The sequence below is a fragment of the Sapajus apella genome, unplaced genomic scaffold, assembly GCF_009761245.1.
Source record: "Sapajus apella isolate SASKATOON/1434 unplaced genomic scaffold, GSC_monkey_1.0 scaffold25, whole genome shotgun sequence".
NCBI classification, from domain to species: domain Eukaryota; kingdom Metazoa; phylum Chordata; class Mammalia; order Primates; family Cebidae; genus Sapajus; species Sapajus apella.
Genome location: NW_022436965.1, coordinates 16447316 through 16462002, shown reverse-complemented (window position 1 = coordinate 16462002; position 14687 = coordinate 16447316). Strand labels below are relative to the sequence as shown.

At 42.7% G+C, this 14687-nt stretch overlaps 2 protein-coding genes across 7 annotated transcripts in view; one reads left to right on the top strand and one right to left on the bottom strand.

Moving 5' to 3' along the window:
• Positions 1 to 14687, bottom strand: part of CENPL (centromere protein L) — a 65201-nt gene that overhangs the window by 38421 nt on the left and 12093 nt on the right. The gene's annotated exons all lie outside the window — the stretch shown is intronic.
• Positions 1 to 14687, top strand: part of DARS2 (aspartyl-tRNA synthetase 2, mitochondrial) — a 34968-nt gene that overhangs the window by 15189 nt on the left and 5092 nt on the right. For 3 of the 5 annotated variants that reach the window (XM_032291341.1, XM_032291343.1, XM_032291345.1), the window contains 5 exons: positions 217 to 396; positions 2321 to 2428; positions 7259 to 7321; positions 11061 to 11213; positions 14011 to 14229. In XM_032291341.1, coding sequence (XP_032147232.1) covers positions 217 to 396; positions 2321 to 2428; positions 7259 to 7321; positions 11061 to 11213; positions 14011 to 14229 — 723 coding nt within the window. The remainder of the gene's footprint in view (positions 1 to 216; positions 397 to 2320; positions 2429 to 7258; positions 7322 to 11060; positions 11214 to 14010; positions 14230 to 14687) is intronic. The other 2 variants (XM_032291344.1, XM_032291342.1) reach the window with 2 other exon arrangements.

Genomic DNA, 14687 nt, shown 5'->3' with positions numbered 1-14687 from the left:
GTAACAAGAGTGAAACTCCGTCTCAAAAAAAAAAAAAAAAAGTATGTAAGGCCATTAGGACAGTGTCTGACATAAAAAAAAAGATGTCCAATAATATTTATACCCTCCCGATGTATTGTTTATATGCGGAATTCCATAGTAACTTGAAAACAGAAAAATACATAAATGTGTATATACTCTGGCTAAGTTAGTTTCCGTATGTTACTTTGCTTTCAGATTGACATAGAGATGTCTTTTGTAGACCAGACTGGGATCCAGAGTTTAATTGAGGGTTTGCTTCAGTATTCTTGGCCCAACGACAAAGACCCTGTGGTTGTTCCTTTTCCTTCTATGACTTTTGCTGAGGCGCTGGCCACCTATGGAACTGATAAACCTGATACTCGCTTTGGAATGAAGGTACATTTCTTCACTTTTCTAGGACTGTGTCCCCAAATACTCCTGCAGTCTTTTTAAACCACTTTGAAATTGACAAATGTTACACAAGGTTAGATGATATTTTTGTTGTTACCTTGTTACCTTTGTGGATACAGGGTTAGAGCAAGAGAGAATAATGGCATGTTAGCATTACAGTGCTTTCTTTCTATCATGTTCAAGATCCAGTTCCAAGAGCAAGATTCTTGCTATAAAGTTTTTATTACTTGCAAGTTATTGATTATATGGACATGAATGGTAACTTGGAAGAAAAAATAACTATTCTTTCCTTTTCAGTGTTTTTAAAGCCAAGCAGTTATTAAGTGTCCTTGGTCCATAAAAATCTCAAACATGACAATCTTGATTCAAATTATTAATATCTGTAAGTATTTAAGACAGGGGTAGAATTTATATAGAACAGCTTCATTACCAGGCCTCTACTTGTTTGCTCTTAAAGAGAAATAACCCTTGATCCCTGTAATGCTGGTGACATTTCTATATCTAAGTTTTCAGTGCACATTCTTTAGAAATTGAGTACTGCAGGGTGGGCGTGGTGGCTCACACCTGTAATCCCAGCACTTTGGGAGGCCAAAACGGGTGGATCACTTGATGTCAGGAGTTTGAGACCAGCCTGGCCAACACGATGAAACGCCATCTCTATCAAAAATATAAAAAATTAGCCAGGTGCGGTGGCACACACCTGTAATCCCAGCTACTCAGGAAACTGAGGCAGGAGAATTACTTGAACCCGGGAAGTGGAGGTTGCAGTGAGCTGAGATCTTGCCATTGCACTCCAGCCTGGGCAACACAGTGAGACTCCGTCTCAAAAAAAAAAGAAAGAAATTGAGTTCTGCTTGGTTTGTGAATAGTCAGTGCTCAATGCTTAGAATGAAAAAATACAATATACAAAAGATCGTAACTACCAACTTACAGCTGCCAACTCAACTACTTCTTGTTTCTTCATTTGTAATATGGAATAAGTGGTTCTTTTTTCATTTGTATTTATTTATTTATTTTGAGATGGAGTTTCGAGCTTTTTGCCCAAGCTGGAGTGCCATGGCGTGATCTCAGCTCACCACAACCTCTGCCTCCCATGTTCAAGCGATTCTCCTGCCTCAGCCTCCCAAGTAGCTGGGATTATAGGCATGCGCCACCACGCCTGTTGGTCAGGCTGGACTCGAAGTCCCAACCTCAGGTGATGTGCCCTCCTCGGCCTCCCAAAGTGCTAGGAATACAGGCGTGAGCCACTGTACCTGGCCATTTTGTGTGTGTGTGTGTGTGTTTTTTTTTTAAGATGGAGCCTCGCCCTATTGCCCAAGCTGGAATGCAGTGGTACAATCTCAGCTCGCTGCAACATCCTCCTCGTGGGTTCAAACGATTCTTCTGCTTCAGCCTCCCTAGTAGTTGGGGCTACAGGCGTGCACCACCACATTGGCTAATTTTTGTATTTTTAGTAGAGATGGGGTTTTACCATGTTGGCCAGGCTGACCTCCTGACCTCAGGTGATCTTCCCGCCTCAGCCTCCCAAAGTGCTGAGATTATAGGTGTAAGCCACTGCGCGTGGCTTGGAATAGTGGTTCTTAACTCAGACTGCTTGGGTTAAATTCTGGCTCTACCACTTACTAGCTGTGCCATCTTGGGCAAGTTCCTTATTTCTCTGTGTCTTTGTTTTATCTGTGAAATAGGGATAATAAAGAGTGCTAACCTCATAGTTTGTGCAGATGAAATGAATGAGTATGTGTAAAACATGGGTCATATTGCTTAACCCATGGTAAATACTCTTTGAATGTATTCTATAAATGTTAAATTATCAAGATCTATTCTCTTCTTTAAAAATCTTGTTTGTTAAATGTTTTCAGATAAAAATTACTTCATATTTAGTTACCTCTTTTTGTTACTCATTTTCCAGATTATAGATATCAGTGATGTGTTTAGAAACACAGAGATCAGATTTCTTCAAGATGCACTTAGTAAGCCCCATGGAACTGTCAAAGCCATATGTATCCCTGAAGGAGCAGTAAGTGAAGTACAGTTCTATGTTTCTCTAGAATGTATGCTTTGGAAGTAAATATGTTTGACACTGTCGTATTTGAACTTCAGAAAGAACAATTCTTTTTAAATAAAAATAAGTATTTTTGCCGGGTGTGGTGACTCATGCCTGAAATCCTAACACTTTGAGAGGCTGAGGCAGGTGGATCAGTTGAGGTCAGGAATTCAAGACCTCAACTTGTCTTGAGAGGTAGAAACCTTGTCTCTACTAAAAATACAAAAATTAGTTAGGCATGGTGGCAGGCGCCTGTAATCCCAGCTACTTGGGAGGCTGAGGCAGGAGAATCGCTTGAACTTGGGAGGCAGAGGTTGCAGTGAGCTGAGGTCATGCCATTGCACTCCAGCCTGGGCAGCAAGAGTGAAACTCCATGTGAAAAAAAAAATGTCTAAAAGTGTTTCTAAAACTATAAGTAGAGAACAGTAAAATCTTATGAATATGAGTTTACATTCCAGATCCAGGGTGGGGTTTTTTTGTTTTTTGTTTTTTTTTTTCCTTTTAAACAATACTATAAGCCGGGCATAGTAGCTTATGCCTGTAATGCCAACATTGTGGGAGGCCAAGGCAGAAGAATCGCTTAAGGTCAGGAGTTTGAGACCAGCCAGAGCAACATAGAGAGACATTGTCTCTACAAAAAAAAAAACAAAAATTAACCTGGTGTGGTGGCTCACACCTGTAGTCCTAGCTATTTGAGAGATTGAGGTCAGAGGATTACTTGAGGCCAAGAGTTCAAGGCTGAAGTGGGCCATGATTGTGCCATTGCATTCTAACCTGGATGACAGAGCAAGACCCTGTCTCAAAATAAATAAGTAAATAAATGATGCTATGAAGTACTCATGTACTTCATTGTGGATAGTATGTGAGCATAAAATAATACTTAGTATCTGTCTGCAGCCTCAGTTTGTCTGTCTGTCTCTTAGCCCTGTATCAGCTCCAGTATACCCATCACATGTTGATTCTTGATCTTCTGAGAGTTCTCATCTCAATTGCATTGATAACAGGGAAATAAAAGGAGATGGAGCTAATAAAGCAAAAAGGAAGGGGAGGAAGTAGGGATAGAAGAGAGAAAGAGAGAATGGTTGGACTGAGTAAGCATTGACTCTAAAACAATAGTATAAATCTCTTTTCTGTAAGTAGGATATCTGCTTTAAAAGTAATTTTATGACCGGGCATGGTTACTCATGCCTGTAATTTCAGCACTTTGTGAGACCAAGGCGGGCGGATCATGAGGTCAAGAGATCAAGACCATCCTGGCCAACATGGTGAAACCCCATCTCCACTAAAAATACAAAAAATTAGCTGGGCATGGTGGTGTGCACCTGTAGTCCCAGCTACTCAAGAGGCTGAGGCAGGAGGATCGCTTGAACCCGGGAGGCGGAGGTTGCAGTGAGCCGAGATCTTGCCACTGTACTCCAGCCTGGTGACAGAGTAAGACTCCGTCTCAAAAAAAAAAAAAAAGTAATTTCATAAGAAGCATTCCAGATATATTTTGAATAAGATTATGATTTTGAAAGTCTATACTCATTTGCATACATAAGCATATTAGTATACTCACAATGGGGTAAGAACTCAGTCTTTTTTTTTTTTTTTTGAGATGGAGTTTTCGCTCTTGTTACCCAGGCTGGAGTGCAATGGTGCGATCTCAGTTCACCACAACCTCCGCCTCCTGGGTTCAGGCAATTCTCCTGCCTCAGCCTCCTGAGTAGCTGGGATTACGGACATGCGCCACCATGCCCAGCTAATTTTTTGTATTTTTAGTAGAGACGGGGTGTCACCATGTTGACCAGGATGGTCTTGATCTCTTGACCTCGTGATCCACCTGCCTCGGCCTCCCAAAGTGCTGGGATTACAGGCGTGAGCCACCGCGCCCAGCAGAACTCAGTCTTATTACATTTTATTTACTTCATATATTCAATGAAAAGTCATTTATTGTCAGGCTGGGTGTGGTGGTTCATGTCTGTAATCCCAGCACTTTGGGAGGCCAAGGCGGGCGGATCACTTAAGATCAGAAGTTCAAGACCAGCCTGGCCAACATGGCAAAACCCCCTCTCCACTAAAAATACCAAAATCAGCTGGGCATTGTGGTGGGTGCCTGTAATCTTAGCTACTCAGGAGGCTGAGGCAGGAGAATCACGAGCCCAGTAGGCAGAGGTTGCAGTAAGTGCGAGATCATACCACTGCACTCCAGCCTGGGCGACAGAGTGAGACTCTGTCTTTAAAAAAAAAAAAAAAAAAAAAGTAATTTATTATTCATACTCTAGTCCAGACATAAGAAATATGTTCAGGCTAGGCCAGCCATGGTGGCTCACACCTGTAATCTCAGCACTTTGGGAGGCCAAGGCGGGCAGATCACCTGAGGTCGGAAGTTCAAGACTAACTTGACAAACATGGAAAAACCCTGTCTCTACTAAATATACAAAATTAGCCGGGTGTAGTGCCACATTCATGTAATCCCAAGTACTCAGGAGGCTGAGGCAGGAGAATCTCTTGAACCCCGGAGGCGGAGGTTGCAGTGAGTGGAGATCACACCATTGCACTCCAGCCTGGACAACAAAAGCAAAACTTCTCAAAAATAAAAAAGAAAGAAATATGTTCAGGTAAGCTCAGTATAATATTTTGCCTAATATTATTTACACCATTTTGAGTTTGTCCATTCTTCTTCAAGTAGATACAAGAACTGCAGGAGCATGGATCATGTTTCATCTTTTTATACCTCCCACACCTAGTTAAATGCGGCATGAATATAGCTAATGGTGCATGGTATATGGTAGAAATAAGATGGTCAAAGTATGATTTCACAAATCACATGGTTTATTGCCATACAAAGAGAATATTTTCTTAGGTTCACAATGCTTAAAAGAGAGAGAGAATAAGTGTCGGGTGCAGTGGTTCACACCTGTAATCCTAGCACTTTAGGAAGCCGTGGTGAGCGGATCACAAGATCAGGAGTTCGAGACCAGCCTGGCCAATATGGTGAAACCCTGTCTCTACTAAAAATATTTTTAAAAATTAGCTGAGTGTGGTGGTGCGCTGTAGTCCCAGCTACTCAGGAGGCTGAGGCAGAAAAATCGCTTGAACCCGGGAGGCAGAGGTTGCAGTGAGCCAAGATCATGCCACTGCACTCCAGCCTGGGTGATGAAGTGAGACTCCATCTCCAAAAAAAAAAGGAGAGAGAGAGAGAGAGAATAATATGAACAAACCTCACAGGGAATACACTAAATAGTTGAGGTGTATTAACGACATAGTGAGTGAGTTCCAAAATTATTAAAGTCCGCTTGCTCTATTAGAATGGAAGCAGGCCTCTGGGAAAAGTAAAGTCTAATTAAAGTTCGAGGTGTACTCTTATGTGAGCAGTTTTTGGGAGAAGCTGGTTTGACCGCCACAGTATAGACTACACCTAAGATCCCTCCATGCTAGAGGGTAGTGCCAGTGTGGGTGGGCAAGCCTTAGAGGTTAGCTGAAAGGCTAACAGGGTGTCACCCATCTCTTGGTTTTCAGAGAAGCAGTTGACAGAGTATAGCCAGTAACAGTGCTATCAAAGTGTCTGTGAAACTCTTAAGTTTATATGTATTTTTGAAGTCTAGTAGTTGAGGTCAGTAATTCACACAGGGGCGTTATGATAAGGTTTGAGGTAACATTCCTCAGGGGAAGAGGGAATTCACTCCAAGTTCTCACATAGGGGATCTGATAAGACATCACACTCTCGAAAGGAGGGGGAATACACCCCAAAACATCAAACTGTGTTTGGATCATTTTAAAGGTATATAACATGATAACCATAGTGTCTCACTTGAAAGACATTGAGATAATTTCAAAACAGGTAGAATTTTAAGAAACCTCAAATAATCAAATTCTGAATCCTCTTATTGGTCTGAAAGTTTTCTTTCACAGTTCAGTTGTAGACATTCATTTTGAACATTTATCCTGCTTATTATATATAAAGGATCTTCTGAGGAATACATTCACAGCCATTTCCAATAAGAGCTGCTTGCCAGGCGCAGTGGCTCACACCTGTAATCCCAGCACTTTAGGAAGCCAAGGCGGGCAGATCGCCTGAGGTCGGGAGTTCAAGACCAGCTTGGCCAACATGATGAAACCCCATCTCTACAAAAAATACAAAAAATAGCCGGGTGTGGTGGTGCGCACCTGTAGTCCCAGCTACTCAGGAGGCTTAGGCAGCAAAATCACTTGAACCCAGGAGGTGGAGGTTGCAGTGAGCTAAGATCATGCCACAGCATACCAGCCTGGGTGATAGAGCTAGATGCCATGGCAAAAAAAAAAAAAAAAAAAAAAGATCTGCATACCTGGAAAAAATAAGCACTGTAACAAGCTTTAAAAATGTGTCATTTGGCAGCAGAAATTGAATTTTGTTTTTCTTTTTTTTGAGATGGAGTGTTGCTTTGTTACCCAGGCTAGAGTGCAGTGGCACAATCTTGGCTCACTGCAACCTCCACCTCCTGAGTTCAAGTGATTCTCCTGCCTCAACCTCCTGAGTAGCTGGGATTACAGGCGCCTGCCACCAGACCCTACTAATTTTTGTATTTTTAGTAGAGACAGGTTTTCACCATGTTGGTCAGGGTGGTCTCCAAGTCCTGACCTTCAAGCAATCCACCCACCTTGGCCTCCCAAAGTGCTGGGATTATAGGCATGAGCCACGTCGCCCAGCCAAGACATTGAATTTTTATTAAATCTTATTATTGTAATAGAAGACACAAAATCTATTTGTCATTTGATAGCATAAACATGTTTATGAAGCGAAGTGTCATAATGACAAGTTTACTTTGATTTTTCTTTCATCAGAAATACTTAAAAAGGAAAGACATTGAATCCATTAGAAAATTTTCAGCTGACCATTTTGATCAGGTAAGGAGTTAATTAGAGCAGTTACTTTCCTTATAGAGATTCACTAATTTTAACTATTATTAACTAAATTATCATTATCATTAGTTTTGAACATCTTGTTATTTGAGATCATTCTTCTATTTGTTTTTTATTTTATTTGTGTATTTATTTTGGAGATGTAGTCTTAGTCTGTTGCCCAGGCTGGAGTGCAGTAAAGCCGTCGTATCTCACTGCTGCCTTGATTTCCTGGGTTCAGGCAACACTCCTGCCTCTGTCTCTCAAGCAGCTAGGACTACAGGCTCAGGCCACCATGCCGCCCAGTTGTATCCCTAGTCCCAGCTACTTAGGATGCTGAAGTGGGAGGATCACCTGAGCCTCAGGGGCCGAGGCTACAGTGAGCTGATATCCCGCCACTGCACTCCAACCTGGCATCAGAGCAAGACTCCATATCCAAAAAAAATTGGGCTGAGCACAGTGGCTTACACCTGTAATCCCAGTACTTTTAGGAGGCTGAGGCAGGCAGATCAGTTGAGGTCAGGAGTTCGAGACCAACCTGGCCAACATGGTGAAACCCCATCTCTACTAAAAATACAAAAAATTAGCTGGGAGTGGTGGCACACATTTATAATCCCAGCTACTTTGGGAGGCCAAGGCAGGAGAACCCCTTGAACCCAGAAGGCAGAGGTTGCAGTGAGCTAAGATCATGCCACCACACTCCAGCCTGGGCGAAAGAGTGATACTCGGTCTCTAAATAAATAAATATTAGCTGGGCATAGTGGCACATGTCTGCAGTCCCAGCTACTTGGGAGACTGAGGCAGGAGAATCACAAGTCCAGGAGATCAAGGCTGCAATGAGCTATGATCATGCCACTGCACTCTAGCCTGGGTGGCAGAGTGAGACCCTGTGTCTAAAAGAAATAAAGGATCCAGCCAGGCAAGGAAGTGCACAGCTGTAATCCCAGCACTTTGGGAGCCCAAAATGGGAATATCACTTGAGCCCAGAAGTTTGAGACCAGCCTAGGCAACATAGTGAGACCTCATCCCTATAAAAACTAGAAAAAAATTTAACTGGGCATGGTGGCACACACCTGTCATCCCAACTACGTGAGAGGCTGAGGTGGGTGGATCACTTGAGCCCAGGAGATCGAGGCTGCAGTGAGCTATGTTCATGCCACTGCACTCCAGCCTGGGCGATAGCATGAGACTCTGTCTCAAAAAAAAAAAAGGGAGGGAAAGAATCTTAGGTATGATAACAGGAATAAAATGAAACCATATAGGAGTAATTAAATAAATTATGATATAATCAAAGGAATATTAAAGTTCCTTTTTAAAATTTTGTTTTCTAAGACTTAATAGAGCAAAAATGCTTTTGTAATGACATGTATCAAAACGAGGCTATAGGATTATATTTATACTGATCATAACCATGTGAAAACACTGTATTTGTATACTGAAAATGGACTACCTACCTCTACCGCCACTATTTCCCAAGCCTCAAGCACAAAGAACAATAAGTAGATTTTTATATGAGAAAAAAATTGTGGCCGGGCGCGGTGGCTCAAGCCTGTAATCCCAGCACTTTGGGAGGCCGAGGCGGGTGGATCACGAGGTCAAGAGATCGAGACCATCCTGGTCAACATGGTGAAACCCCATCTCTACTAAAACTACAAAAAATTAGCTGGGCATGGTGGCGTGTGCCTGTAGTACCAGCTACTCAGGAGGCTGAGGCAGGAGAATTGCCTGAACCCAGGAGGCAGAGGTTGCAGTGAGCCGAGATCGCGCCATTGCACTCCAGCCTGGGTAACGAGCGAAACTCCGTCTCAAAGAAAAAAAAAAACAAAAAAAAATATTAAGGTAGTAGTTTCCAAAATGGGGTGAGACAAAAACAGAAAAGTCAGGGCAATATAACAAGCTTTTAATAAAGTTAAATAAATTTGAAGAACTATCCTTTATTTCTGTCTTTGCAGAGGTGTTGGGGTGGTGGAATATGGCTTTTCTTTATAAAGTTAAAAATTGGCAACGCTTTATCTTCCAATTTTGTTTATTTTTATTTTATAGTATATAAAATCTGCATCTAAGAACCACAGGACCAGAAAATAAGCCTGAAGGTTAACTTTGGCAGCCTTCAGTTGATGGGACTGTTATTACATTTTCTTCTTTCATTCTTTTCTTTCTTCTCCTGTTTTCTTTTTCCTTCCTAGTTTCCTGAATTTTTATATAAGAAATGGGTACTGGCCAGGCGCGGTGGCTCACGCCTGTAATCCCAGCACTTTGGGAGGCCGATGCAGGCAGATCACTTGAGGTCAGAAGTTTGAGACCAGCCTGGCCAACATAGTGAAACCCCATCTCTACTAAAACTACAAAAATTAGCCAGGCATGGTGGTGCACATCTGTAATCCCAGCTACTGGGAGGCTGAGGCAGGTGAATCACTTGAGCCCCGGAGGCAGAGGCTGCAGTGAGCCAAGATCAGGCAACTGTACTCCAGCCTGGGTGACAGAGACTACATCTTAAAAAAAAAAAAAAAAAAAAAAAAAGCTGGTTGGAAACCCAAGATCCGTAAAGAAGCTTTGTAAATGGTTAGGTTTAGTTTAGCATGAGCAGCAAGACTGCTGTCTGTTTTTGTTGTTGTTGTTGTTGTTGTTGTTTTTTGTTTTTTTTTTGTGGAAGAGCTATTTATTAGAGACAGAGCAAGAGACAACGAGACAGCTCCCATGCTGTTGTAGGAGGGGAATCCAGAGAGGGCTATCCCCTGCTGTCTGTTATCCTAAGCATTCAAGGCTTAAAAGTCCTGAGCCTCTCCAGAACTCTGCAGGGTAAAATCAGTTCCTTATGCTGAGGCCACTTCCATTGTTCTTTATGCCAGACCTTCCTGCACCTTGTTTCTTTAATCATTCCTGCTCAAGTCACTTGCAATCTGCCAAAAAGTCACAGAAATCGCTCATCTGCTGATATTACTCTCCATTCTTCATCCTCCTCCCACTCCTTTTTTTTTTTTTGTCTTGCTCTGTCACCCAGGCTGGAGTGCAGTGGCCCAATCTCAGCTCACTGCAGCCTCTACCTTTCAGGCTCAAGTGATTCTCATGCCTCAGCCTCCCAAGTAGCTCGGATTACAGGCGCACACAACTGGCGCAGCTAATTTTTGTATTTTTAGTAGAGATGGGGTTTCACCATGTTGGCCAAGCTGATGTTGAATTTCTGGCTTCCAGTGATCCACCCACCTCAGCCTCCCAAAGTGCTGGGATTGCAGGTATGAGTCACAATGCCAAGCCCACTTTATAAAATTCCCTTAGTATCATTTTGAAGGGGTTCAGGGAGATAATAGAGACAATATCTTTTAAATTCTCTTCGTCTAGAAAATTCTTTTCTACCAGAAATCTTTGTACTATAAGAAGATAAGCCGGGCGCGGTGGCTCAAGCCTGTAATCCCAGCACTTTGGGAGGCCGAGGTGGGTGGATCACAAGGTCAAGAGATCGAGACCATCCTGGTCAACATGGTGAAACCCCGTCTCTACTAAAACTACAAAAAATTAGCTGGGCATGGTGGTGCGTGCCTGTAATCCCAGCTACTCAGGAGGTTGAGGCAGGAGCATTGCCTGAACCCAGGAGGCGGAGGTTGCGGTGAGCCAAGATCGCGCCATTGCACTCCAGCCTGGGTAACAAGGGAAACTCCGTCTCAAAAAAAAAAAAAAAAAAAAAGAAGATAAATTAATCCCACTGTTTAAAAAAAAAAGTGTGAATAAGTCTTTTTCTTTTTCACAGGAAATCTTACCTGTATTCCTTAACACCAACAGAAACTGGAATTCTCCAGTTGCTAACTTCATAATGGAGTCGAAAAGACCAGAATTAATCAGACTAATGGAGACCCAAGAGGAAGATGTGGTCCTACTAACAGCTGGAGAGCACAATAAAGCAGTAAGAAAAATTACCTCCAAGCATCAATGCTGTTGATGGTGAACCATACCTTACTCTCCTATGTGTATAGTATATATTTGAACTATAGACTGTTAATTCATAAAATGGAGCTGCTCTGTATAAATCTTTTTTTTTTTAAGAGATGGAGTCTCGCTCTGTCGCCCAGGCTGGAGCGCAGTGGCACAATCTCAGCTCACTGCAACCTCCAACTCCTGGGTTCTAGCAATTCTCCTGCCTCAGCCTCCTGAGTAGCTGGGATTACAAGCGCACGCCACCATGCCTGGCTAATTTTTTGTATTTTTATTAGAGACAGGATTTCACATGTTGTCCAGACTGGTCTCAAACTCCTGAGCTCAGGCAATCCACCCGCCTCAGCATCCCAAACCTGCTAGGATTACAGGCATGAGCCACTGCACCCAGCCTGCATAAATCTTACAATACTTTATAATGCACTGTATGAAAACTAAGAGTGGGCCAGGCGCAGTGGCTCATGCCTGTAATCTCAGCACTTTGGGAGGCCAAGACTGGTGGATCACCTGAAATCAGGAGTTCAAGACCAGCTTGGTCAATGTGGTCATATCTACTAACAATACAAAAATTAGCCAGGCGTGGCGGCGGGCACTTGTAGTCTCAGCTACTCAACAGTCGAAGGCAAGAGAATAACTTGAACCCGGGACGCAAAGGTTGCAGTGAGCCAAGATCATGCCACTGTACTCCAGCCTGGGTCGGTCTCAAAAAAAAAAAAAAACAACTAAGGGTTGTTTTCATTAGCTACCAGCCTCCATTGACATTAATTAGACCTGACCCTAACTGGGAAATCCGGTTAGATAAAGGGGTAGTGAAATTAGTCATATGACCATGAAAAAATATTTTCAGTGTCAAGATTTTACAGATGAAGAAAATTAGGTAGTCTCAAACTTTTGTACATAATGGATTCCTGAATTGTGGAGGGACGGATCAGGCCACTGGAGAGCTGGTGGGTTCACAGACACCCCTGGACCAACTTGGTCAAAGTAGGACCCTTTTTCCTCAAAAACAGCAGCTGTAGGTGGCGGTGCCATCATGCACTAGCTGAGTCAGCATTCTTTGGGGGATACGGAAGACCGAATTAGCTTTAGGGATCTTTGTAAGATACAGAAAAGTATAGTACAAAGTCAAACATGAATATTTAAAATGTACTGTAAAGATCAAGCATGATATAAATTTATTGTTTTACTTTAGTACATAGTTTTTTCAAAATGATAGTGTGTCTGACTCATACTTCATCAAGTTTTCTTCAAATCTATATTCTCATTTATCATTGTTTCTTCCAAAGAAAAAGTTTCAGAGTCCAGCTTCAGAGCTAAATGTAATGCCCTGTCTCCCCTTCCCCTATAATAGTAGAATAAAGAAAGCTAATTTATTTCCAAATTTTATTATGAATGCATTTCTTAAAAAAGAACATAGGATTCTGTTGCAAACTTATTTGGATATTAAACGTTCTCTTGGTATGAACTAAACATGCTGGTGTTTCATTCTCGGGAAGGTATAGTTCTGATTCCTACAATGCCTTCCTTGAAAGAGAGCTAGAAACCAGACTTTCGAGGAATAACATTAGCATTCTGAAAATGTCACAATGAAGGTCCTTTATGTAGACATAAATATAAGATAGACTGGGCTACAAAATAACACCCTATCATGTCTCCAGGCATATGTCACTGTTCTAACCAACTGTCCTTTCTCAGGGAAGTTCTGCACACCATAGGTAGCACTTATTAAGCACTTACTATTTGCCAAGCCCTGTTCTAAGTACTTTGTAGACATTAACTCATTTAACCCTCATGCCAACCCTATAAGGGAAGTTCTGATACTGTTGCTATTTTAAAAATAAGTGAGGCACAGAGCTTAAAATTTTGCTCATAGTCACATAGCTAGGAAGTGGAGGAGCCAGATTTCTAACTCATGAAGTTGGGTTCCAAAATTCGCACTCGTTTTTTTTTTTGAGTCTATCTCTGTCGCCCAGACTAGAGTGCAGTGGATCTCAGCTCCCTACAACATCCGCCTCATGGGTTCAAGCGATTCTTCTGCCTCAGTTTCCCAAGTAGCCGGGATTACAGGCACATGCCACCATGCCTGGCCAATTTTTGTATTCTTAGTAGATGGAGTTTCACCATGTTGCTCAGGCTAGTCTCAAACTCCTGACCTCATGGTCCCCCCGCCTCGGCCTCCCAAAGTGCTGGGATTACAGGTGTGAGCCCCTCTGCTCAGCCACACTCTTAAATGAATCTCTAATCCACATTACCTGTAGTGATAGCCAGCCTTTACTGAACATTAACCATGTGCCAGGAACTCACCAAATCCTCACCACAACCCTTCAGGAGAAGTGAGGAAATAATCAGAATGACTGCCACTCACATACTTTGGCAGACCCTGCACCTTACGTACATTATCTCACTTAAGCTTCACTGCAGTCTTTTTGAGTTGATATTTTTAACCCCATTTTACAATGAAAAAGGTTACAGAGAAGTTAGTAATAAGCCACACTGAGATTTAGACCCAGGTCTATGAACTGCTGATCCCTGTGTTTTTAATCGCCGAGTTACTAGGTACTTACCCAGTTGGTTGAGTCTGACAATTGTTCTCAACCATGTTGCAGTCAGATTCCTCAGATCTTTGTGTTCTGAGAGGCAATGAGCATCCTATCTGTTAATTGGCTAATCCTTTCCTAGAGAATGGCCTGGCTTCAGAATCCAGGCTGTGTCATTTGCTGCCTGTTCTGTCAAGAAGTTAACTCAGTGTTTATGTCTTCTGTTTGCAGTGCTCTTTGTTGGGAAAATTACGACTGGAATGTGCTGACCTTCTAGAAACAAGAGGAGTGGTGCTCCGTGACCCCACTCTGTTCTCTTTCCTTTGGGTAGTGGATTTCCCACTCTTCCTCCCCAAGGAGGAAAATCCCAGGGAGCTGGAATCGGCCCACCACCCATTTACCGCTCCCCACCCCAGTGACATACACCTCCTTTACACTGAGCCCAAAAAGGTACTGTATCTCTACTTCCAAATCAAAAGGAAGTATGTATATAATGGCAAAGAACTTCAGACTTCAAAGTCTGATGATAGATAGGACCCAGTTCTGGACGCCTCAGAAGAAATTGTGGGGTTTGAGTTAGTAGTTAATACATTGTCTTTGGCCGGGCACGGTGGCTCAAGCCTGTAATCCCAGTACTTTGGGAGGCCGAGGCGGGTGGATCACAAGGTCAAGAGATCGAGACCATCCTGGTCAACAAGGTGAAACCCCGTCTCTACTAAAAATACAAAAAAAAAATTAGCTGGGCATGGTGGCGCGTGCCTGTAATCCCAGCTACTGAGGAGGCTGAGGCAGGAGAATTGCCTGAACCCAGGAGGCGGAGGTTGCGGTGAGCCGAGATCGCGCCATTGCACTCCAGCCTGGGTAACAAGAGCGAAACTCCATCTCAAAAAAAAAAAAAAAAAAAAATT